General features: G+C 33.6%; 1 protein-coding gene, 1 long non-coding RNA gene and 1 pseudogene across 3 annotated transcripts; 1 reads left to right on the forward strand and 2 right to left on the reverse strand.

The window, feature by feature from the left end:
- Positions 1 to 914: 914 nt before the first annotated feature.
- Positions 915 to 1,826, forward strand: LOC122310380. Its single transcript, XM_043124274.1, has 3 exons — positions 915 to 956; positions 1,047 to 1,099; positions 1,196 to 1,826. The coding sequence occupies exons 1-3, from the start codon at positions 915 to 917 to the stop codon at positions 1,824 to 1,826; spliced, it is 726 nt and encodes a 241-aa protein (XP_042980208.1).
- A 1,983-nt stretch (positions 1,827 to 3,809) lies between these two features.
- On the reverse strand, positions 3,810 to 4,217 carry LOC122308958. 2 transcript variants are annotated; one of them, XR_006242293.1, is made up of 3 exons: positions 4,166 to 4,217; positions 3,981 to 4,035; positions 3,810 to 3,898 (listed from the first exon to the last, which is right to left on the reverse strand). It is a non-coding gene; the product is annotated as an uncharacterized LOC122308958 (long non-coding RNA). The 2 variants fall into 2 exon arrangements; XR_006242292.1 differs by lacking the exon at positions 4,166 to 4,217 and having other exon boundaries at positions 3,981 to 4,159.
- A 16,902-nt stretch (positions 4,218 to 21,119) lies between these two features.
- Positions 21,120 to 24,358, reverse strand: LOC122308957 (annotated as a pseudogene).
- Between the last annotated feature and the right edge of the window lie 1,359 nt (positions 24,359 to 25,717).

Genomic DNA, 25,717 nt, shown 5'->3' on the forward strand with positions numbered 1-25,717 from the left:
GTAGTAAAAGTTAGTGACTTGAAGGCTAGATGACATAGAAAATTGAGTCATTTTTTTATTAATAAAAAGGCTAGATGATTTAAAAGGTCCATATTCATGCAACACGTGTTAATGTACATATTTTCTTTATTTTCTTATTTTGAGATGAGATGGTTTTAGATGAAAGTTAAAAGTTGAATAAAATATATATTTTTAATATTATTATTATTTTGAGATTTAAAAAAATTGAATTGTCTATTACATTTTGTAAGGAAAAAGTTGAATTGTCTATTATATATATATATTGTCGAGAAACTTCTCCAAGGTAGGGCCCTTCAGATTCACCCCTGCAAAGTAAATCCCAGTCTCGTGCACCACACTCTCAGAAGTTTCCCTACAAGGAACTGATTAAATTACTGGCTATTCACCAAAGGGTGTGACCCCAAATGATTGTTTAAACCCAGGAGGTGTTAAACCTTAGATCTTGAGGGTAGTGATACCCTAAAACTAATGCCTTCACCACTTGGGCCAACCCCTTGGGGGTAAAAATTTGAAAAAGTTGTAATGATGAGATGAGATAAGATTAAATACTTTCAATATCAAAACGGGGCCTTAGAAATTGTCAAAGTCAATTTTGGGCATCCAAGCAGTATGTTGGGGACTAGAATGCATGTGCTAGTTCCGGTTCAAGATCATACTAAAAGAGAAGACAATTATCTAAGGGTAGACAAAGCGTGTGAGCTGATTGGAAAGACCCTTTGAAGAATATGAGATTTACAAGGTCTGGATGGTTTCTCAATGGGATTTTTTCAAGGGTGTTGGGAGATTGTGAAATGTGACGTTATGCAGGTTTTTCTAGAGTTTCATTTTTTGAAAAAGTTTGAAAGTTGTCTTAATGCGACGTTCATTGCTCTCATACCGAAGAAGCAGGGGCTATGGAAGTTGAGGATTTCGGCCCTATAAGCCTAGTAAGCAAGGTATACAAGATTTAATCGAAGGTTCTTGCTAATTGGTTAAGTTCGGTGATGAAGTAAATTATTTCTAGGCCTTTGAATGCTTTTGTTCAGGGGAGACAAATACTTGATTCAGTTCTCATTGCCAACGAGTGCTTGGATCATAGGTTGAAGGAGAGAGTACCAAGTATCCTTTGTAAGCTCGACATAGAAAAAGCATATGACCATGTGAATTAGGATTTCCTCTTCTATTTGCATGGAAGGTGCGGCTTTAGTAATAGGTGGATATCCTCAATGCTAGTTAATGGCACCCCTGATGGTTTTTTCAACAGTTCATGTGGATTGCGGCAAGGGGATCCATTGTCTCCCATTCTCTTCGTTATTGTTATGAAGGTACTTGGTCAGATGGTGAAGGCAGCTGTTGATGGGGGTTTCTTAGCAAGTTTCCCGGTGAGTAGTGATACTAATGGTTCTATCATAATCTCACATCTCTTTTGTGATGCGGACCCTGGCCATATTCAAGCTTTACACGCACTTTTGTTATGCTTTGAAGCCGTGTCGGGGCTTGGCAAGTCAGAGATGGTGGCGGTTGGAGTGGTGCCTAGAATCAATAGGCTGACAAATCTCTTGGGCTGTAAAGTGTCTTCTCTACCCATGAAATACTTGGGCCTTCCATTGGGGGCAACTTTTAAAGTAAGAGCTATTGGGGATGGAGTTATTGAGAAAGTAGAGAAAATGTTTGCTGGTTGGAAACGGTTGTATTTATCGAAAGTGGGCCGAATTGCTCCTATCAAGAGCACTTTATCCAACCTTTCGACATATTTTCTATCTCTTTTTCCATTGCCTGCAAGGGTGGCGACTAGAATCGAGAAATTATTTTGGACTTTCTTGTAGGGTGATATGGGAGAGAGACAAAATTCCATCTTGTTAAGTGGAATAAAGTTTGCTCCCAAATCTTGCTCAGAGAGTTGAGTGTGCACAACTTGAGGATCTTTAATAAAGCACTATTAGGAAAATGGCTTTGGAGATACCACTTGGAGGGGGATTCGCTAGAGAATGAAGTTATGGACCATAGACATGGTAGTGTTTTTTTTGGTGGGATTTTGAGAGAGAAAGGGGGGGGGGGGGGGGGGGGGGCTCATGCTCTAATGTAGTGATGGTGGGCATGATGTGGGTTTGTGGAAATTTATTAGGAAAGGTTGGTCGTGTTTTGAAAATCAAATATGTTTTGTGGTTGGAAAGGGGACCAGAATCAGGTTTTGGCATGATATTTGATGTGGAGAGAGTGCTCTTAAAAGGGTTTTCCCAGCTCTTTATAGTATTGCTACTAACAAGGAGGCCTCTGTGGTGGATCTTTAGGCCTTTTCTCACGGTCTCACTAGTGGAACGTCCTTTTTAATAGGCCGAATCATGACTGGGTACTGCAAACTGTTTCATATTTTTTCAAATTGACACATTCCATAGGAAGGATAGTGGCACAGGGGGATAGGATACAATGGAGGTCCAATGGCAGCAAGAAGTTCACAGTGAAGACATATTACAAATTATTGGCATCACAAGGCGACATCACTTTCCCGTGGAAAAGTATTTGGAGGTCCTGTGTGCCTTCCAAAGTAACTTTCTTTGTATGGACTATGACTCTTGGGAACATTTTGACCACAGACAACTTGAGAAGAAGGAGACTCATTGTGATAGATTGGTGCTATTTGTGCAAAAAAATTGAAGAGTCAGTGGATCACTTATTATTGCATTGTGAGGTGACAAGAACTTTGTGGAATGAGGTCTTTAGAAGAATTGATGTTTCTTGGATAATGCCATTGAGGGTGGTTGACTAACTTGCTTGTTGGAAGGACATTCATGGTTGTTCTCAAGTGGCGGCAGCATGGAAAATGATACTATTGTGTATCATGTGGTGCATTTGGTTGAAAAGGAAAGTACAGTAATTTGATGATAGGAAGCACACTATGGTGGAGCTTCAGAATTTTTTCTTACAAACATTACTACTTTGGTTTTTAACCATTGTGCTTAATGGAACTAATGTTCATGATTTCTTTTCTTTAAATTAGAGCTTATAGAATGTATTTAGGCATTTCTTCTATATACTCCCTGTGTACATAGACTTTGCCTATTTCATTCACTTTAATAAAATTTACTTCTTACTTATCAAAAAAAATCTAAGGGTAGATTACAAATTATAGGAGAGAGATACTATGGACCTGAAGCTATTTTTGTCATTTATGTAGAAGCTACTAAGGATTGAGGCCAAATAAGTGCTACTTTTCTTCAAAATTGGTGACATTTACCTCCCGCCCGCCCGCCCGCCGCGGGGGGGGGGGCACTATAATTTATGGTCATAATGACAAATGTCCAAGAGGTAACTCGTGTTCTCTACATTCAAGAGAAAATGTTGTCTAACGATCATATAAAAATCTTTTTTTACCCGTCCGTTATGACTGAAAGTTCTTTAACTTATTTTATCCACATGGGTCTTTGAGGTTTTTCTCTTATCAATGCTTTTGAATTATGGTCCAAATGAGCCAGAATACTATATGCTAGATTCAAAAACAGATAAAAAGAGAGAGAAATGGTTCGGACACTTTAACAAATAGCTGGCATGCATATTCAAAGCAAAGTTAAACAAACAATTGAGCCAAACAAATAACCGAGCCAAGGAAACAATTGAGCCAAACAGCCCAACAGGAAGAAAAGAAAATGACATTCGGCGTCTACCGAGCTTTGTGTTTAAAAGTGGGTGTTTTTTGTTTGTCGCGTGAAGTCTACTTGAAACTGCATGTCCTCGGTTTCAAGCAATGTCTCCATTGATTATATATCCAGTCGGTTGGAAACAATTCCAGTTTCCATATTCTAAAATATTTCTGTATTGGGGCTGGGTAATGAAGTAGTTGTCGTATTTACTCGAAATTGCATGTGCTGGGTTTCTTCGATTTCTCCACCATTGACATAATCTAAAATCTTAGTAATTTGAAAATATTTCTTATGCTTGGCATAGGAATGTAAAGGAAAACAACTCCAAAGAGAAGAACTTACCTTGAAATTTAAAATGATGCTTACGGAGTTTAAGACAGAGTCAGGTTGTGATGCACTGATGGAAACACGAAGCGCGAGAATCGAAGTGAAATGTTCAGTTTTTTTTTGTTTTTTTTCAAAGAAAAAACCCGTGGTTGGTTTCATGAGAATTACAAATCATAAATCAAATGAATGAGTAAGCATACCTTCGAATATGCGGAAAGGGGAAAAAACTTCGGAGATAGAGGAGAGAGCGAGAACTAGAACGTAATGCATCGTTCCTGTCTCACTAGCTGGGTTATGATAGAGTTCTGGGCCACGTTGGGTTAAGCCCAATAAGGTCTAATTCGAGTTTATTTAAATTGTTGAGTCGTTAAGTCCAATAAGTTTTAAGTCCGAGTTCTGTGCCATATTCTGTGTGGGGAGGATATTTCGCTAGTCCGTTAAGTCCATTATTTAGTCCATTTATTTACTTGCTGATTAAGTCCATTATTGTTGGTTGTAGTCCTTAAGTCTCGGGTTTCAGTTGTTTTTTTAGTTGTATTTAAGTTTCATAATGATTAATGAAATATTCACTTGGAAATCCCACTATTTGCTCTTGCATTGGAGGTTACCCCCTCGAAGTGGCCTTCATTTACATTAGAATTACTTCAACTAAAGTTTGGCTCCTAATAGTGGTATCCAAAAGCAGGTCAATCCATGGCGGAAGGCATGGGTACTCGTTATTCTCAGTTGGCGGAAGCAATTGCTAATATGCGCAACACACAAGAGGTGCAGTGGGAAAATAATGAATCTTTGCAACAAGCAGTGGACAATTTAGCTCAACAAAAGCATACAGTGGGATCTAATATGGAAGCCTTGTTACAAAATAAAGGGAAGCATGTGGAAGACACTACAGGTTCTGGTTCAAAGGTTCACAACCCCTTATTTGACTAGCAAGGAGGAATTCAGACTAGAGCCATTCGTCTAGAATTCCCAAAAGTTTGATGATCATAACCCAAATGGATGGATTTATCGAGCAAACTAGTTTTTTAATTACCATCAGAAAAATCCTTTATCATAGAGTTTTGTTGGCATCCTTCCACATGGAAGGCAAAGCTCTAACATGGTTTCAGGATCCAGAGGCATCGAGAGGAATCACAAGTTGGGAGACATTCACTAGGGTTTTACTGACACTGTTTGGCCCAATCATAGGAGAAGATCCTATGGAAACTCTAATTAAGCTTAGACATGCGTCCACTGCCGAAGAATATAAGAGCCAATTTGAAATTTTGTCTAATCAACTAAGGGGATTAGCCAGGCCTTGCAAGTTTAGTTGTTTCCTTAGTGGGTTAAGGGAAGACATTCAATTTATGGTTCGGATGCTCAACCCACAAACCCTCACCATGGCCCCAGCCAAGATGTAGGAGAAAAATGTTGTTGCCTTCGGAAGGGCCTCACGAATTGGGCCTTTTTGAGGAGACCCACATTGAGCCTTCCACCACCTCAGGAGAAGCAGGCAATCATCCCAGGTTAGAGGTTGACACCAGGGTAGATGAAGAAAAGGAGCAAAAAAGGCTTGTGTTACAATCTTTATGAGAAATGGGGTCCAGAGCATTTGTGCAAGGCGGCTCATCTATTTATCATGGAATGTGAAGATTCTAGGGAAAAGGAGGAATTTCGGCCTCTAACTGTGCAGCTATAAGGAAAGGGTACTCAGATTCAGGTATTGTTCAAAGGGGAAGGCAACCAGAGTCATCAAGGCAACCCAAAATTAGTGAAGTTGAGCTAGGCATCTCTATTCATGCACTTACGGGGTCTCTTAGCCTAAAAACTATGAGGTTATTGGGCTCAATCCATGGGTGTAGGGTGGTTATCTTCATAAATACCCATTGCACTCGCAATTTTATAGACCCATCCATTGTTTCAAAGGCCCAACTACAAGCCCAACCAACTGAAGGTTTAGAAATTAAGATGGCAAATGGAGATATACTTTTTAGTGGGTAAGATGTTTTGATGTGGCTCTACATATGCAGGGTAATTTCTACACCTCTAATTTTTATGTCCCAACACTAGGAAGTTGTGATATTGTTCTAGGGATTCGATGGTTGAGCACCATGGTACTCATATTATGGGATTTTGCCAAGCTACGGATGGAGTTCTATTGGAAAGATTGCAAGCATCTTCTGCAAGGTATGTTCCCTACAAATATCACATTATTAGAGGGTGAAAATTTTGCTAGGGTTACAAAACAAGGAAAAAGGGGACTAATTATTCAATTGCTTGGTCAATTTGAACCTAGTCTTCTTTCATTAAAAGTTGACCACAGTTTGACCAGTCTAATATAAAACTTCAAAATGTGTTTGATGAAACCACGGGTCTGCTCCCAAATAGAACAAATAACCATCACATAGCCATTCAACTAGGAGCTAAATCCGTCAGTGTAGGTCCTTATAGGTACCCATATTTCCAAAAAATAGAAAATGAAAAACTTGCCAAGGAAATGTTATCTAGTATCATTAGACCTAGGGTTGTAAGCCAATTGGTCCGGACCAGAAAAACTGACCGAATCGAACTTTATACTTGTTAGTCTCAGTCCCATAACTTGTGGATCGAAAAAATTTGGTCCAATCCTGGGGTATATAAATTTTGGACCGGAACAGACTCCTATATATATTTAAAGTATTTTTAATAATTTAATATATTTTTATACCGTAATTATATAAGTTAATAATGTAACTTTCATCTAATTTATTATCATTGACCATATAAAATATTTTTTTAATGAGTTAGTTATACAATCTACATTAATAATTCACTTAATTTTAATATAGTAATTTCAATAAATTTTTTTCTTAATTTATTTTTTAAAAAAATAAATAAATAATTAGATCGGACCGAAACAAACCGATAGCTACCGGTCTGGTCCAATCCCTATAAATGTTCAGTCTGATCTGGTCCCGAGAAAATGATAGACTGAAAATTTTTGGTCCATCACCCCCCGGGCCGGACCAGACCAATGTACACCCCTAAATAGACCTAGCCACAATCCTTTTTCATCACCCATTCTCCTAATTAGGTAACAATATGGGGGTTGGAGACTTTGAGTGGATTATTGAGCCCTTAACAAAGAAACTATCAAAACTAAATTTCCTATTCTTGTGGTAGATGAACTCCTAGATAAATTGCATGGGTCTACAATTTTCAGCAAATTAGATTTAAGGTTCGGAAATCATCAAATTCGAGTTCACCCAAACGAGATTCCTAAAACTGCATTTAGGACTCATGAAAGATATTTTTAGACCATATCTAAGAAAACTTATCCTAGTATTCTTTGTTGATATTCTTGTTTATAGCAAAAACCTAAAGGATCATGCCCATCATCTCAAAACAGTCCTCACCATTTCGCAACAACACAAGTTATTTGCAAAGAATACAAAATGCAATTTTGGTTGTGCTGAAATTGAATATCTAGGTCATTTGATTTGCAAAGAGGCGGTTAGGGAAGATCCTAAAAAATTGAATCAATGCTTAACTGCCCATTTCCTACTAATCTAAAGTCTTTAAGAGGAAGAGGTTTTCTAGGTCTCACAAGCTTTATAGGAAGTTCATTAAAGGTTCAGAATTAATTGATGCTCATTTGACTTCCATGTTAAAAAATAATTCTTTCCACTCGACTAGGTCATCTAAAGAAGCCTTTAATAATCTGAAGAAAGCCGCGACTAATCCCATTGTTTTGACCCTACCTGATTTTTCTAAACCCTTTACTATTCAATGTGATGCATCCAGTTGTGCAATTGGAGTTATTTTGATGCAACAGAGAACAAATATGCCTTTATGAGCTAAGCACTTCAAAGGAAGGCTTTGCAATTGTCTACTTATGAGAAAGAATTAGTGGCATTGGTTCAAGCAGTAAGAAAATGGCAACTCTATGTTTTGGGACATCCCTTTGAGGTGCAAACAGATCATCAAAACCTTAAATTTTCGTTGGAGGGAAAGACAAGTACTCCACTACAACAGAAATTGTAGACAAAGTTAACGGGATATGATTTTGTGGTGGAATACAAACAAGAGAAAGAGAACCGTGTAGCTGATGCATTATTAAGACAAATGGGAGAGACATCATAGGAATTGGCAACTCTTTCTGCTTATATTCCTCCTTAGACAAAGGCATTGCAGGCTTCTTACACCACAGATCTTGTGACGCCCCCGACTCCCAAGTACAGAAATGCAGGAATCGTGACATCGGAATGCTGACAACACGGGTCACTCACCCCTACTACAAGTGTTAAGTGTGTACATATGCAACATGTGTAAAACAAAAGTCACAATAGATAAATTAAATTTAGTCAACCAAGTACCATAATTTCTTAATACAGATTCACTTAAATAAAATCATTTCAAAAGGTATTACAGTTATCTAATGAAAACATAATAAAACCAAAATACAAGATCCCAAAGTGGGAAACAAATCCCAATACACAAGAAAGCGACCCCAGGTCACTCTTCTGGTGAAGCCGAAGCCTCAGGCTTTGCATCATCAACATCTGTATCAAAATTTACGATTCCATAAAATGGAACCATAGATTTCGAATACCACGTAAGATTATGAGTCTTAGTAAGTAATCAACCAAACAACTCACAAAATAAAACACATTTAAACAACCAACATGAATACATGAATATGCTAAAATATGCATGAGCTTGAAACCATCATTTTTGCAAAATGATAATTTTCCAACGAACGCCAAAATTCCATTTGGCCTAAAAAACAAGTCCATTAAAATAACCAAACATCATTTTTCAAAAAACGGCCCAATTATAAAACTACCATTTTTTCAGAAAATGGTCTACATATTCAATTGTCAAGGCCCGACATTTTCCTAGAAAATGGCCCAATTATCTCGTATACACCACGATCTCTTCTAGAACCATCCGCACACCTTAGCTCCATTCGTCACACTATTGGTAATGACTGTGCATGTGACTTCGTAAAGAGCGATGCCCAGTTCAGCGCCCAGCACGTTTGTAGCTAAGCATTCTCTAGCGTTTCCCAGCAGAGAGGCCACGGAGTCGGCACAAGAGCGTTACCATCTAGTCATATCCCGTTGTCGCCTAACAATAACCTAGGGAACGTCACTCAGTATTTTATGCTCCCGAATGACCATAGAGCTATAATACTCCATCTTGACTTGGGGTCGTGATACGTATGCACCCAAAAAATTTCTTTCTCACATAAGAAATCTAGTTTTCATTCAATACACATGAAAATGCATGCAACAATGCAATAGATTCCATGACAAAAAAATCAACCGAATAAAAATACTCAAACACAACCCAACTCCATAATTCAACCCATCCTCCAAATCCAAGCAAAAATCCAAACTCCTCGAACCCAATGTCTAGTACAACCAAACAGACTGCAAAAAAAGTGTTATCATAAAAATATATTTAAATCTCATAAAGTTTTTTGAAAAATTATTTACAATGATGATATGACAAAAAATCTGAAAGATTAAAACACGCTAGCACACAGTTAATGCCAAAAGTGAATCTGAATAAAAATACCAAGAAGCAAGATTTTAGTGAGTGAAAAATGGAACCCAAAACCAAGGAAATTCAAGTCAAATTTCTAAGAAAAAGAACTGATTTACTAAATAAAATTAGAAGATGATGGCTGGAAAGAAAGAGGTTCACAACAAGTGCAAAAATAATCAAGCAAAACCCAAAATGAAACGCATGGTTTTGAGAAAAATAGGGAACTAAAAGCACTCAAATTTGAGGAAGGAAAAGTAAAAATGAAGGTAAATAAAGAACCAAGAACCTAGAGCATGCACGCATGGTTTTGGCCAAGAATAGAGCATGATTTGTGGGGAAAAAAAAAAGGGAAATGCAAGGGTTTTACACAACACAAACTAGGAATACAAAAGAAATGAAGAAGAGGAAAGATGGCGTGCAATGAGGCTTTAGACGACCTGCAGGAAAAATAAACAGATGAAATAAAAACATAAGAGAGAAGAAGAGATGGCTCAAGTTGCAACAAAAGAGACATAATAATTAAAGAGATTAAAAACAATTTCTAAATACCAGATGAAAATGGTGGAAGAGGGCTGCAACAACTGAATGTAGAAGAAGAAATGAGAAAAACGAAGGAAGAAGAAGGAGGAGGAGGAGGAGCTGCATGCAGCAGTGGAAGAAGAAAGGAAAAAGAAATAAAGCCTTAAGGGCATGACCAAAACGACGCCGTTTGAGGGGAGAAATGGGCTAGACCCGAATACTGAAGGTGCTTGGCCCAAAATCAAAGAACAAACACACTAGAAACAAGCCCAATCCAAAAATAAATGTTCAAGAAATAAAAAGACACAATAAAAATATATTAAAGACAAATAAAAATACTACAACTAAATATTAATAAAATAAAAAAATTAAACCCAACAATAAAATATTTTTAAACTAAAGAGCAATTTAAATACAAAATAATAATTAATAATAAGAAAGCACATTGACTCGGTTTCGAATGTGCTTCCAAGTGCAGAAGTGTCAAGTTGTATCAAGGATAAGTCCAGGATCGTATTCCACTGGGACAAAGGGTTATCAGAGCATATATGAGATTTTTGGGTAACAATTGTGTCGATTATGAGAGATGAAAATAAAATTAAAATGCAATGCAAAAAGATAATCGAAATTGAAATTTGAGTTTCTTAAGAAAAACAAATTAACGAACGCTTGGGTTGGGTATGAGACTCTCTTTATTTCGGATTCTAGATAATTTTCTCGATTACCAATCCAGTCAAGGCATTGATAAACGGAAGATAAAACGGTTAAGCTCAAGTTTTGCAATATTTTTTCTAAGGGATTTTCTATTTTACTAGCCGAACACACATTAACAGACAACCGAGAGAAGCCTTGATAATTTTCAAACTTTTGATGTGCCTTACGTCAACAACAAAACAAGAGCAAGAGCTTCAATCCTTTTTTTTTTGAAACCAAAACAAATCACGTCCCATTCAAGCTTTTGTTGTGCCTTACGTCAACAACAAAACAAGAGCAAGAGCCGTAATCTATTTTCAATTTAAATCCGACTAGTAATATAGTGAAATCAACAATCAATCACAAAATATAGCATCGATCTAGAATCCAAAATAAATTAAATCTCATTCCACAACCCAAGTTTCTAAAATTAAATACACACGATGTTTCTAGCGATAAAAATAAATCTAAGTTGAGTCATGACAAAATAAAAACTGAAACGTAAATTGCAGAAAATAGAATGAAGATCAACCATGAAAAATAAAACGAAGAAACAGCCGAATAAAAATAAAGATACTGTCTGAAACGAAAATGAAATAAAACTGCTGCAACACCGAATGAAAATGAAAGCAAGTAATAAACTCCAAGCTAAACTACTGCTGTAGCCGAAAGAAAAAAAACCAAAAGAAAGTGCAAGAAAGATAAACTTGCTATGCAAAAATGAAAGAAAGAAAATAAAAATTCAAACTAAACTACTCAACTCTTAGCTTAAACGAAAAAAAAAAACAAATGAAGGAAATTGATAAAATGGATCAAACTGAAATGATAAAACGAATGGAAAAAGACTAAGGTTTCGAGGATCTGTTTAATAATTTATAATATTGTTTCCGATTGATTTACTTCAATTAAACTAGAATAATGATTCCGTTTAATTGGAAGATTTAGCATTTAAGATTAAGAAAAACAGATGCTTATGATCGAGTGTGAATGATTGCTTGATTAAAACATTTACAAATCTATTTGAATACCACAGGGATTCCTCAAGCATTCACTGTATTCGAAAATCACAATGAATCAAGACGAGTATATAGATAATCAAATTATCCAAATAAAATCTTTCAATCAATCAAGCTCGCAAAATAGATTTTACGTCGATTCGGAAACAATATGTAAATCATTAAATTTCACCTCTAACCTTAGTATGAAAATTTAGCCAAACATATTTATTACAAATACTATAGAAATATTGTTCAGGATAAAAATAAAATACAATGAAACCACACAATAACATAAAACGAAAGAAAGAAAATAAAAATTCAAACTAAACTACTCAACTCTTAGCTTAAACAAAAAAAAAGAAAACAAATGAAAGGAAATAAATAAAATCTAAGCTAACCTACTCTACGAAATGAAAGAAGAAAAACAAACTTCAAAGCTAAACTTAGCTACTCCGAACCCCCCTTAGCATTTCAGCCTTCTTTCATTTTATAGCTGTGTGTTTGTGAGCTGTTGGCTGTCCATGTGTTGCATGTGTGATTGTCATGTGAGCAAGGTGTCCGTGTGGTGCATGTGTACATGTTTTTGTCATGTGTTCTGCTGTAGATTCTGCATGTGTCCGAAAGTTTTCTCCTGCTGCTACACGTTCAGCTCCAGCTCAATCCATGTGCTGCATGTGCTGTTCTATATGATGTTGCCCAACCGAGTGATCTGCATGTGTTTGTTTGCTTGTCCATGTTAGGGACAAGATCTGAATGGCTGCTGTCCGAACCACATGCTGGACTCCAGCATATTTACTGCATGTTAGTGCTGTCCATGTGATGTTGCTGTCCTCCTGCATGTGCATGGTCTGTCCGAGTGGTCTGCTGCATGTCTGGTGTGAATTTCTGCTGCACAGGTGATGCTTTTCTGCATGTGCTGTGTCCGAATGGTCTGTCCATGTGTGTATGTTGTGAGTTGCTGTTTTGATGCAAGTTGAGTGGCTGTGGGTCCATGTGATGTTCTTTCTGCTGTTGTGTTCTGTGGGTCCCATGCATGGTTGCTGTGTGTGCATTGCCGAGTGGTCTGCTGCATGTGAGCTTGTGTAAGCTGGTGTGAGAGCAGTTGCTGTGTGCTGTCCGAATGAAATTGCTTGTGAGTGCATCTACTTTGGTTGCAGGACTTGCTTATGGTCTCCATATCCTCCGCCCTTTCCTGCTTGCTGCACTGGTGGCTCTTGCTAGAGTTTTCTCTTCTTGTACTCTTGATGAGCCTTCTAACTCTGAATGGTATACTAATAGCATGACTTCCTCACACATGACCCTTGATGCAAACCAACTTGCAACTTCTACTCCTTACAATGGTGATGACAAAGTCCTTGTGGGCAATGGTGCTTCACTTCCTATAATTCACATGCTCTCTCTCCAAACTTTTTGTTGCCACCTCACATATGCATGGTGTCCGTGTGGTTGTCACTTGTTCACAAACAATAAAAATAACACTCAAAAATAAATTAAAAGAAAAATAGATTATCACAAATAAATTATATATGTGAGGAAATATTGTCCCATTAAATCATAGTTATAAAATTAAGCATAAACATTATATTAATCAATTAAAAATCGCAACTCGTATTTATGCTTATTAACTATTTTTTTCATTTAAAACCAATAATAGTGTCATGAAGAATTTAAAATACATTGGTTTTAAATAGCTAAAACATGCAATATTTCAGCTCAATCACACATCAAAATAAATTTCACAACTTGAAAATCACAAAATAATACAATGAAAATCACGTTAAATTTAAAACAAGAGAACCACTAATATAAATAAATAAATAATTATTTTAAAATATATGTAAATATGGTGTATCACATATTAAGAACTATAAAAAGTGGTAGCAACCTATGAAGTAGGCAAACTTAGCATTGACAAATATTATAAGTAGAATGACCTACTGATTTAGGAGTATACTAAGGACTCTATGAAGAATCAGGTGTTGGAATTAGTTCACAACAGTCCACAAGTTGAGCATTCAGGGTTTACCAAAACCCTTCATAAGGCACGTGTAGAATTTTATTGGAAGGGCATGAAGAATGACATCAGAAGACTTATTAGGGAGTGTGACACGTGCCAGAGGAATAAAATAGAAAATATCCATCCAACAGGCCTTCTTCAACCTCTGTCAATCCCAGATAAGGTATGGACATATATGTCTCTAGATTTTATTGAGCGGCTACCACATTCAAATGGCTATACTATAAATTTTGTTGAAGTCGATAGACTCACCAAATATGCACACTTCATACTAGTGACATGCCCTATATAGCTTCTAAGATTGCACAACTCTTCTTAGCTAATGTATTGAAATTTCACCATATGCCAACTTCAATTGCATCATATAGAAATTCTATTTTTACTAGTTCTTTTTGGAAAGAAAATTTTAAATTGCAAGGTACTAAATTGAAATTTAGTTCCTCCTATCATCCACAAACGGACAGACAAATTGAAATAGTGAATAAATGTGTGGAACACTACCTAAAGTGTTTTTCAGAGATAGACAAAAAGAATGGTCTAAGTGGTTGCCTCTTGCGGAAAGGTGGTACAACACAAATTGGCACATTTCTACTCAAACAACTTCATTTGAGGCGGTCTATGGTTACCCTCCACCTAGGTTATCAGCTTACACTCCAAGTCTAACGAGGATACAGGCAGTTTAAGATCCCTTGCGATCCCACGAGCAAATTCTTCATCTTTCGAAGACTAACCTGCATGTAGCACAAGAAAGGAGGAGAAAGTTTGCAGACTTGAAGACAACTGAAAGAAGCTTTGAGATTAGGGATTGGATTTATCTAAAACTCCAACACTAAAAACAACATTCAGTGGTCCAACGGCAAAACCTCAAGCTTTCTCTAGGTTTTATGGTCCGTATAAGGTGGCTTACCGATTAAAGCTACCGATTGAATCACAGGTCCATCCAGTGTTTTACATCTCCTACCTCAAGAAACAACTAGGGCGCTAGAACAATCTTGTTTTTATGGTGATGTCATTTGCTTCAGAAATAAAGGTGGAACCAAAGCGCATGTCACAGAGGAGGATGAAGACAAACGGTAATCGAGTGGTGTCTAAAACTTTCGTATGGTGGACAGAGTTATTTTAGGATGAAGCTTCGTGGTTTAAGTATCACAGTTTAGCAAAAGACTTCATTGAACTTATGAGCATGGTCTTTTTGAGGGGGAGGAATTGTCACAGGCTAGGTTGTGATTGAGTTCTGGGCAAAGTTAGGTTAAGCCTAGTATGGTCTAATTTGAGTTGATTTAAGTTGTTGAGTCCATTAGATTAAGTCCAATAAGCTTAAGTCCAGTTCCTTTGCCATATTCTGCATGGGGAGGTTATTTCGGCTAGTCCAATAAGTCCATTATTAGTCCATTTATTTACTTGCTGATTAAGTCCATTATTGTTAATTATAGTCCTTAAGTCTCAGTTTCAGTTGTTTTTTTAGTTGTATTTGGGTTTCTTCATATTTTTAAACACGTGAAGTAACATTCCTATTATTGAAGGAATTATAAGAAATTTCACACGTTGAAACGAGCCCGTTAAAGAAGATCCCAATTAGTAGAATATATTAAAATAATGCTACTGATACCGCTCCCAGCGGTATTGTTTTTTTATATTTTTTGACTTTTTTTATTTCTTAATTAAAAAAGTTTTTTTAATAATATTATAAAATTTTTTAAAATATAAAATATTTAAAAATATTAAATATATATAAAAATGAAAACACTAAAGTCACTGCTGGTGACTCCTGGGCCACCACTGGCCAATTTTATTTTTTTTCTTAATAATTAAGAAATTTTTTTAATAATATTATAAAATTTTTATATTTTTTTAAAATATTTAAAAATATTAAAAAATAATTTAAAACAAATTAAAACAATTTTTTTTTTTTTTTTTGCCTAACGGTACCTCTAGAACCGTCCATATAAAAAAAAAAAATAAAAAGAAATAACACATTAAATAACTAGCCTAGCTCCCAACGGGAAGCAAATAGCGGTGACTGTAACATTGTCCAATTATTATTATGCCTTGATCTGGTCCGTCTATTTTATCTGGTCGAGGATCCATTGTCTAGTTGCTAGCTGTTGTCCACTTGTCCCCAGCTCATCAATGGTTACCCATTTTGGATCCATCCAACGTCCTATTACTGACATTGTATCTAATTCTCGATTGTACGATGCTAACAAAAAATTGTCGAATTTTTTAACCAACAGTGTTAAAAAAATATTCATTTCTTGTTTTATTTTTTATTTTTCCCTCTTCCAACTAAGAATGACAATAATAATGAGTTAGGAATTAATTTTAATGGTTTCAGATTAAAATTGATTGACCTATTAAAACATAATTAATTAACGGATTAGTAACGAATTAATCCGTTTTGACCTGTTATAACCTTATGACACGTTAAAAAATTTAAAATTATAATTATACCCTTATACTTAAAAGTAAAATTGTTAGAATTTTAATTTCGATATTTTTATTGTTTAGATTGTAATTTTGGATTTGTAATTTGTTTTATAATTTTTATAGATATTGTAATTTTAACATTTATATAAAATTATATTAAATTTAATCAGGTTGAATGAATTATTTTCAGGCTTATTCAACTCATTTATGTAAACATTTTGAAACAAGTTATATTATATCGTGTTAACTTATTTCGTAATATTTACTAATGGGTCAAAACGAGTTAACACGATACAACCTGTTATGTTAATAGATCGTATTAGAGTTTAAGATTTTGACATGATAAACTTAACGGATCAATTATGGTTAACCTATATAATTTAATATACATATTTTGACACGACACGAATACGACCCATTAACACGATTTAACATCTCTGCTTACAGCATTCTTTATGTATATTTTAAAAGAATTACAAAAAAATAAATAAACATAAACATTCAAAAAATAGACATTTTCGTAATTGACTCTCGATGAGTATCATTTTCTTTGTGGATTTGTAATTGACATCAACGAGAGAACGTAGGACATGTTTGTACAATTTGAATATTTTAGTATTTTATAAATAATAATAAAATAATTTAAGTGATTATATTCTTTTTAGTTAAAAAAAATTAAATAAAAAGATTATAAACTTAAAAAATTATATTCAATTTTAATATAATTTTTATTTTAAAGTTTATAAAAATTATATTGATTTTTGTATTTAAATAATGATTAGATAATGATTAAATAAAAAATTATATTTGTGTTTAAATTATATTTATGAATGAAATTTTGAAAATTCTTTGTCTACCCAAACATGTCCGTAATATAGTATCTAATTTAGGTTTATTATTAAAAAAACCAAGAGTTAGTTAATTTCTCTAACTGTTATAATCAACAAAATGGTCAGTATAAGTTGTTAATTATTTCTCAGAGCGTCATAGTTTCTCTCCTTTGATTAACTTTTAAGACTTGTTAAGTACTCGTGGAGATTAATATTGGTGAATCACTAGTATTTCAAATTCTATCTTTTGAATCTATTAAAAGCAATTTCTTTAATTGTTTGATGCAATTTTAAGAATAGCATCATAAGTACTACTCGATCCACAAAGATGAAACTCAATTGACTGGTAATTGGTGGAGAAAAATACCATAACGCTACCAAATAACAGAAGATCATTAGTTGTTCCCATAACAATCGGATGCTGGCTTTTCCTCTAATTTTAAGTTCATTCACATGATTGAATACTTCAATTAATATCTCTGGAATCTTTTAGCAGCCGCGGCCTTTCCGACTGGTGATGATAGGAAAAGGTTCAGAGCATCAGGCAAATGACCTAGTGATTGCCAAGTCTAAATTTTGGCTAGAACTTCAAGTTTTAGCTAGAGCCAAAACTTTTGACTAAGTTAATCTATATTAGACGAGCCATCTTAAAGTCAAAATAGTAATATAATATTATATATTTTAAATTTTTTTTATGTTTTTCAAAATCAATATATATATTAATTAATATTTTAATTTTTAGGTCATACCATGATTGATCAGTAATTGTATATGATCTACCTTTCAAAACTTGATTATTAGTTTTTTTTTTTTTCATTATTGCAAGACTATCAACAAAACAAGTAGGAGAATCATGGGAACCAGATCTAAAAAAAAAAAAAGAAAAACACACAAAGCATTAAATCACTAGAAACAAGCATTAAATCATCCATACCCAATGCTTCAAAGGCAAACCCAAAATTGCTGCAATTTTCTCTGCAAATACACACACCGAGTATTCCTACTTCATCGACCAAGAAAAAGTTGGAAAAAATGAAATGAAAACAAAAAAAGTACAGAGAAGGGGAGGGATGCAGACTGAAATGGTTTGGGAGAAAGGCAATGCTTGCAAAAATGCTTGGGAGAAGACGAAAATGCAATGCTTGCAAAAATGCTTGGGAGAAAATGTGATTTACGAAAACTTTGTGTTTGGAAGAAGATGAAAATGCTTGCGAGAAGACGATAATAGTTTCTTGAAATGAGAGGATGAAAAGGGAGAAAGGAAAGGGTGCAATCGGCGTAACTGGTAAAAAAAAAAGGTGAGGAAGATAGGTGTGACAGGAACCAGTCATCCCTTCTTGATTGCTTTGGACTCATCCCGTGCTTGGTCTCTTCAATATGCGATATCACAGGGAGAAAGGAGAGGGTGCAATCGGCTGGTTAAAATAAAAAAGGTGAGGATGAGAGGTGTGATAGGAACCAGTCATCCCTTCTTGCTTCCTTTGGGCTCATCCCGTGCTTGGTATCGTCAATATGTAATATCACATTCGATATGCTCTTTCTTTATGAAAGATCTCTCCTCCCGTTAAGCACTCGAGACCGAGCATTGCAAAATACTCAAGAAATCTTGATTGAGGAAGAAAATCTTGAGAGAAGAGCGAGGAAGAAAACAAAGAGAAGAGCGAGGGAAATAGAGAGGGTAGTTGACGATAGGGGTGTAAGAATAAACTGACAAACCAGAAAGTCGGCCCGGACAGACCAGTTGGTTCGGTCCGGTTTTTGACTGGTTCGGTTTGGAATCGATTCTTTCGTTTTAAAAACCGATCAAATTAGGTCCGGAATCGATTTTATGTTTTCCAATACCGGACCGGTTCACATATTATATATATATTTTTATTAATGTTTAATATTATATATAATATATTTTATATATAATTATGTATGAAATAATATATTATAATTCATTACATAACATTTTAATCTTAAACGTGAATATTTATTTGATTATATGTTTTAAATATAAAATATATATATTAAATACATTTTATTGCCTAATAAATTCTCAATATATTTTTTTTAATAAATACATTAGTAATACTATATACTTAATATATTAAAATTGAAAAACCGGACCGGAACCAGTAAAACCGGACATATCGGTTTAGGAGGATAACCGATGCGTAATCGATTTTCAAAAATATAAAACCGGTACATACCGGTTTGATCCTAGATTTTATCCAAAACCGGACCGAACAGAATCGGTTACACCCATAGTTGACGAAAAATCATAAAATATTAGCTTGGTGCTTCTACAGTATCTCACTAGACTTGGATAGGCACTAACAAATACTGTAGCATAAATGTCAAACTTGGTATTTACAGCTAGTCCAATGCCCGACTTTTTAAACCTAAACTAGTCAAATTTTGCACTGGTCTGGCGTTTAGCCAGGCTGATGCCAATGTTCTTAGAGGTGTTTAAAATTGTTCAACTAGCTAATTGATCTTCTTCAAGCATTTTTACAATTTTGTTCATTTAAGAATGATTATTAGGATGATGATGATCTGTGTATACCATATAAGACAATGATCATCTTAATTTGTAGCCATTTTCTTTCGCAAATTAAGTTTCAGCACTATCTTTTCCATCTTGAAGTACTAATGTCACATGCACCTAGGCATGAAAGTATTAAAGTTGTTTCCTTTTCCCACCATTTCCATGATCAATAGCATTCAATCGCTATAAACATCAGTTTTATATCATGAAAGTATCGAAGACATTATTATTACTTTTGAAGTTGCTACTGAGAGAATAATCGGTTCGGTTCGGTACAGGGTGCTACGACTAGAAAATTTCAATCTACCCTTTTTGTCGAACTAGACCAACCGATTACTCTTATAGTCCGAATTGAATCATTAGCTATCGGTTTAGTTGGTCCACGAATATTTTTTTTCTTATTTTCTTTTTTTTTAATTAATACAAAAATTAATTAAATTATTAAAATTAAAATTAAGTGAGCTCTTTAATGTGGATTATGTAATTAACTCATTAAAAAAATAATTAATTATAATTATATTTATGATGTTAATAGTTACTAATTTAGTACTTTAGTATTCTCAATGACCTATATTAAAATTCTAACATTTTATATATAGTTAATGAATACTAACAATTTCATTATTCATAGATTATTATGCTTACTTGCAACTTAGGTATCTTAAAAAAACAATCTCTAATTAGGTGTAAATAATAGAGTATGTATCTACATATAATAACATATATTATAATATGATATATTAGTTAATTGATAATATATATTATTTTATATTTTATATGGTCAATAGTAATAAATTAGATGAAAATTATTTGATTAACCTATACAATTATTATATAAAATAATATATTATATTTAAAAATTATTTAAAAATTTTATATGTAAACATTTCGGTCTAATTTGATCTGATCCGGTCTAGTCCAAAAATATCACACTCCTAAACCGGACCGAAAACCAAACTTCTCATACACCATGGACCTAGAACGAACAATATGATTTTCGGTCCACGCATATTATAATATTATTAAAGGATTTGTGCGCATGAATTGCAGGTAGAATTAGATCTCTACTCTATCATGTCTCATGGAGATCGGTGCTCTTCGAAAATTGTAATTCATCATAGTATGCAATCCATATTGATCGCGCATGCTTTTTTATGTTCGCTTACATTGCATCGACTTAAAGGTACTGGATCGGAGGATCCAATATTATTTTCTACTCTAACAATATGTTTTATACGTGTGATCTCTAAATTATTAGCGGTCCGAAGAGAAATAAATCATGATTAATTAAAAAAGTAACTAAGCCAAAACTGAGTAAGTAAGATGAGGGCAAGGAAAGAATATTGGATAGCTCATTCAGGTTTTATAGCACACGATGAGATCACCTTGCTTTATTTTAGAGACATTGCAATGCTAGCTAGCCACTAAAATGAAATTAACTTGGCCATTCAAATTTAAGACTAGGCTACTTACCGATCGACGAAAAACGATTCACTATTATTTCTTTTTAAAAAACTGTTTCTTTACTGGTTAAAACGCTGTTGAGTGTCAAATCAAATATAGTCCAATCAAATATACCAAAGTTAATAAAAAAAATGTCAGATACAAATTCTTGAAGGATAGCTTTTTCTTTATGAAGTGAAACTCAGTTTACTGGTTAAATGTGAGAAATATCATAACATTTACGATTATATAAATGTATAAATAGGAAGTACATATCTTCTATATTCTACTCAATAGGAGAAGATAGATGTCTGCATCCGCATCAAAATTTGGATGCTAGCTTTTTTAGGATGAAGTTGATGCCCAAGTTTGACTTGAATTGTCTTCAAAATCTCTTACCACTCTCTCTGCGATGATAGGGGAGCCTTGGGAGGTATTTGTAATTGTTCAACTTTTCCTTCAAGCATTTCTACAACTTTGTTCATAGTAGGACGATTACTAGGATTCATTTGTATACACCATAATGCAACAATGATCATCTTCTTAACTATCTCTTTTTTCCTCTTTAGTGGCACGTTCCATTTGATCAATATCTTTCCCATCATTAAATTGATCATACACCCATGTAGGAAAGTAAATCTGGCTTGAATGTTCTGTAAAAGCATTCAAGTTCTTTCTTTTGCCCACCATTTCCATCAGGAGCATTCCAAAACTATAAACATCAGCCTTGTATGAAATACCTCCAATGTTTCTGTAGTACAACTCAGGAGCCATGTATCTTAATGTCCTTCTTGCAACAGTAAACAAATAGTATTGTCTTCTACCGGGTACAATTTTGCTAAGCCAAAGTCAGAAACCTTAGGGATAAAATTCTCATCAAGAAGGATGTTGTGAGGTTTAATGTCGAAATGCAGAATTTGCATATCACATCCTCGATGTAAATGTTGAATTCCACAAGCCACTCCTAGAGCAATATTATATGTTTTCTCACAACTTAGGGAGATACTTCCTTCCGAGGAAAAGATGTATTTGTTTAGAGACCCATGTGGCATGAAGTCGTACACAAGAGCACGCTTTGATCCATGAACACAAAATCCAATTAGTTGAACTACATTAACATGATGAATCCTTCCAATGGTTGCCATTTCATTGGTAAATTCTTGTCCGTTTGCTTTGGATTTGCCTAACATTTTTACGGCCACATGACTTCCACTTCGAGTAGTTCCTTTAAATATTGTACCAAAGCCTCATTCACCCAATTTTTCCTTGAAGTTTTTTGTCATCTTCTTAATTTCCGAAAAAGAATACCTTATTGTCATAAGGTTATTCTGGTTTTGAAGAAATTCTTCGATAGCATCATACATTGACAAATGCCTCCTTCGCCATTTATATATCAAAAACACAACAACAAATGGAGTGCCTAATACAGTTAGGAGTCCACGCCAGAGCCCTATATGCAAGAAAATCAAAAACAATTATGAGCTAAAAACAAAACTATGAGAAAACACTTTTATTGTTTCCTTAAGTAGTGTCACCGTTTGGTTTTAGTTGAAAATATAGTTTCAATTCACAACTAGCTAACTGCATGCCTTGCAAAATCCTACTAACTTTTTTTTTTTTTTTATCAGCAAATAAGTATTTTATTGAAAATAGGCGCAGCCAAATATAGGCAACACTTGCAAACTCCTACTAATAAAAAATATTATCCAATATAATTTTCTCTTTTCATACGTTTTAACTATTTTCTTGTTTCTTATTCGTAGCTTAAGGAATTATGATCTGTTAAGAAAAATTAAAGAATATAAAAGGAGAGAAATTCTCACCGAAGAGCAACCATCCAAATTGAAGAATTAGAATAGCTGTTAAGAAGAAAGATAAATATCAATTAATTAATTAATTTAGCGAGAATGTGATAGAAACAAGCTGAAGAGTCAGAGCTAGCTGTACTATGGTTGAATAACAACAATTTTCTATCTGAGGCCGCCATGTATGCTTCACAATATATACATAAATAATAATAATAATAATAATAATAATAATAAACAAAAAAACTAGTCGTATAATTGATGCAGCTTGTGTTATCACAAGGTTAATTAAGCACCATGCAATCCAATTACATGATCTATATATCTTCCATTTTCTGATATAGAAAACATACCTATAGTTGCCGGAAGAGAGTATGCTGCTTTGACCCAAAAAAAAAGAAAAAAAAAAAAGACAAAAATATAAATCACATTAGCGTCTGGAAACTTCAATTGAAAATCGGGTCATGAATAAATATTACATTAATAATAATAATAATGCTAAACAACCATAAATAAATATATCCTCTTAATTATTAATTACTAGATGGGTATTTTATTTTATGGGGTACAGTCGCCCATTAACTAGAAGTTTTGTCTTAAAGATTATTATAAGTAGTTCAATAATAGTACTTAACTTGGGGCCCATGCTATATATAATCTTCGAAATCATATTAATATGTCTCAGCAATATTTTCGACAGTGAAAAATCCAAGATATATGCAAAAGCAAAATAATCACGATATGTAAAGTATGATCTAATTAAATTGAACAGCTTGAATATTCTAGCTTGGATCCGATTCTCACCATCACTGCGAATGATCCATCGAAGCTCAAAACCAGATAAGAATACATTGTGCAGATCTGTACGGGAAATATTTGGGTAAAAATCTCCTGACCGCGATGTCAAAGACATTTGCTCTATTTTGCACGAGTCCTCCACATCCATCACAGGCAACTTCCCGTCAAGTAGTACTAGAAGATACAAGTACCTTTGGGAATATCGGGATGATAAAGGGTAGTTAGAGCAAGTTGAAGTTTCCAAATGCAAATAGGAAGAACGATTATTCATGATTGGCTTTTCACAGTTGACAATAACCACGCCCTTTGATCCATCAGTAGTCCTATATCTTGGATCCATCGGTTGGGAACTCCCGTTACGTATAATATATTGGTTTATAAAAATACGAGGGATGAAGGAGAAATTATCCTCTTGAATGCCTGAGTCTACCAGTCGGATCGTCTTCTTATCATAATTGATTTGCTGCACGTAGTATTTTCCACCAAAATCATTGTACAGCAATGAATGGTTGCTCTCGCATGAGAGCTCGTACCTTGGGTCACTGCAATTTGTGGATTTGCCTTCAAGTCGAAATGGGTATCTTATGTCGTGATTGGCGCATGAAGAAGGAGCAATGGAAGAAGGACCGCAGTACTCATAAGTAAATGTGACCTCAAAGCTGACAGCTTGATGAGGGATCAGTAGGAGTAGAGCAATATTCAGGACCATGACTCCAGTAGGTAAGCTGCTTGTTGCTCTTGCCATGACGAAGAGAGCGAGAGGATTTTCGTGGAAAACAGTGTGTTTCTTTAGATTCAAAAACGCTGTCAACCATCTCATCTTTGCTTTTTTTAATCATTATAATCTGTTTACATTTTCAAAACATTATTAAATATACTAAATAATACGATTTTTTTAAATTTCAAAATAATAATATTAAAAATAATATTATAATAATATTTTATTCAACTTTTAATTTTTATCTAAAATCATCTCATCTTATCTAATCTCACTATCAAAATCTCATATTTAATTATTTTGACTCTTAAAATAAAAATCACATTAAATATATTTTAATAATATTTTTTTAAAATTTTTAACTTTAATTTTATCTTATTTCAATTTAATTCAACTCAATTTACATTTAATTTTTATCTCAATTCACAATATTTTACTATTAGGTTTGAGGCATGAAATGAGATTTTATCTAATTTCATCGTTACAATTTTTCCTAATTCTCATATAAAATATAATAAACAATTTAATTTTTTTTTATTTCAATTTAATTTTTTCAAATCTTAAAATATTGATAATATTAAAATATAATATTTTAAACCTTCATTTAAGACTAAAAATTATCATCTCGCTCTCTAGACCTAACCACGTAACATCTATTTCTATTAAGGGCATGTTTAGACCGTGTCAAGATTTTATAAAAGTAATAAAAAAAATTGAGTTAAAATATTTTATTAAAATTAAAAAAAATTGAATTAAAATATTATTAAATTAAAATAATATTTAATAATATTTTTATTTTATAATTTATATTAATTTTTACACTTAAATAATATTTTAAAATTAAAAAAATTATATTTAAATAATTTTTAAAAATAAAATTCTAAATAACAGGAGAAGTCGTTGAGGACTTGCATGGATGGAGGAGAGTCAATTAATATATTTGGTTTGATTACATAGTTTAGATAAGATGGAATGAAATGTTTTAAATAATAATAAATAAAATATTATTATAATATAATTTTTTAATATTAATTTTTTATTAAAATTTAAAATAATTGAATTATTTATTATATTTTATAAAAAAATTTAAAAAAATTATAATAATTAAATTATTTAATTTTTATAACCAATCTAGAACACTGGCAGGCGAGCGTGATCATAATTGTATAATCGACGTAAGCACTTGCTAAAATAAAAATAAAAATCATTAATTATTGTTTCTTCTTCCTGTTCAACAAAAGTTGTTGATCATTCAAGTCACATTTATTTCTTCCGCACTTTTATTAAAATTATGTTAAGAAGTGTTGAGATATGTTATGAATAATAATAATAAATAAATAAATAATAATAATAATATATAAAATAATAAAATAATAATAAAATAATAAATAATAAAAAAAATATATTGAGATGGTGGAGTATGCACCCAAACCGGCGCTTTTTATTGAATACGGAAACTA

The sequence above is a fragment of the Carya illinoinensis genome, chromosome 5 (genome assembly GCF_018687715.1).
Source record: "Carya illinoinensis cultivar Pawnee chromosome 5, C.illinoinensisPawnee_v1, whole genome shotgun sequence".
Lineage (NCBI taxonomy): Eukaryota > Viridiplantae > Streptophyta > Magnoliopsida > Fagales > Juglandaceae > Carya > Carya illinoinensis.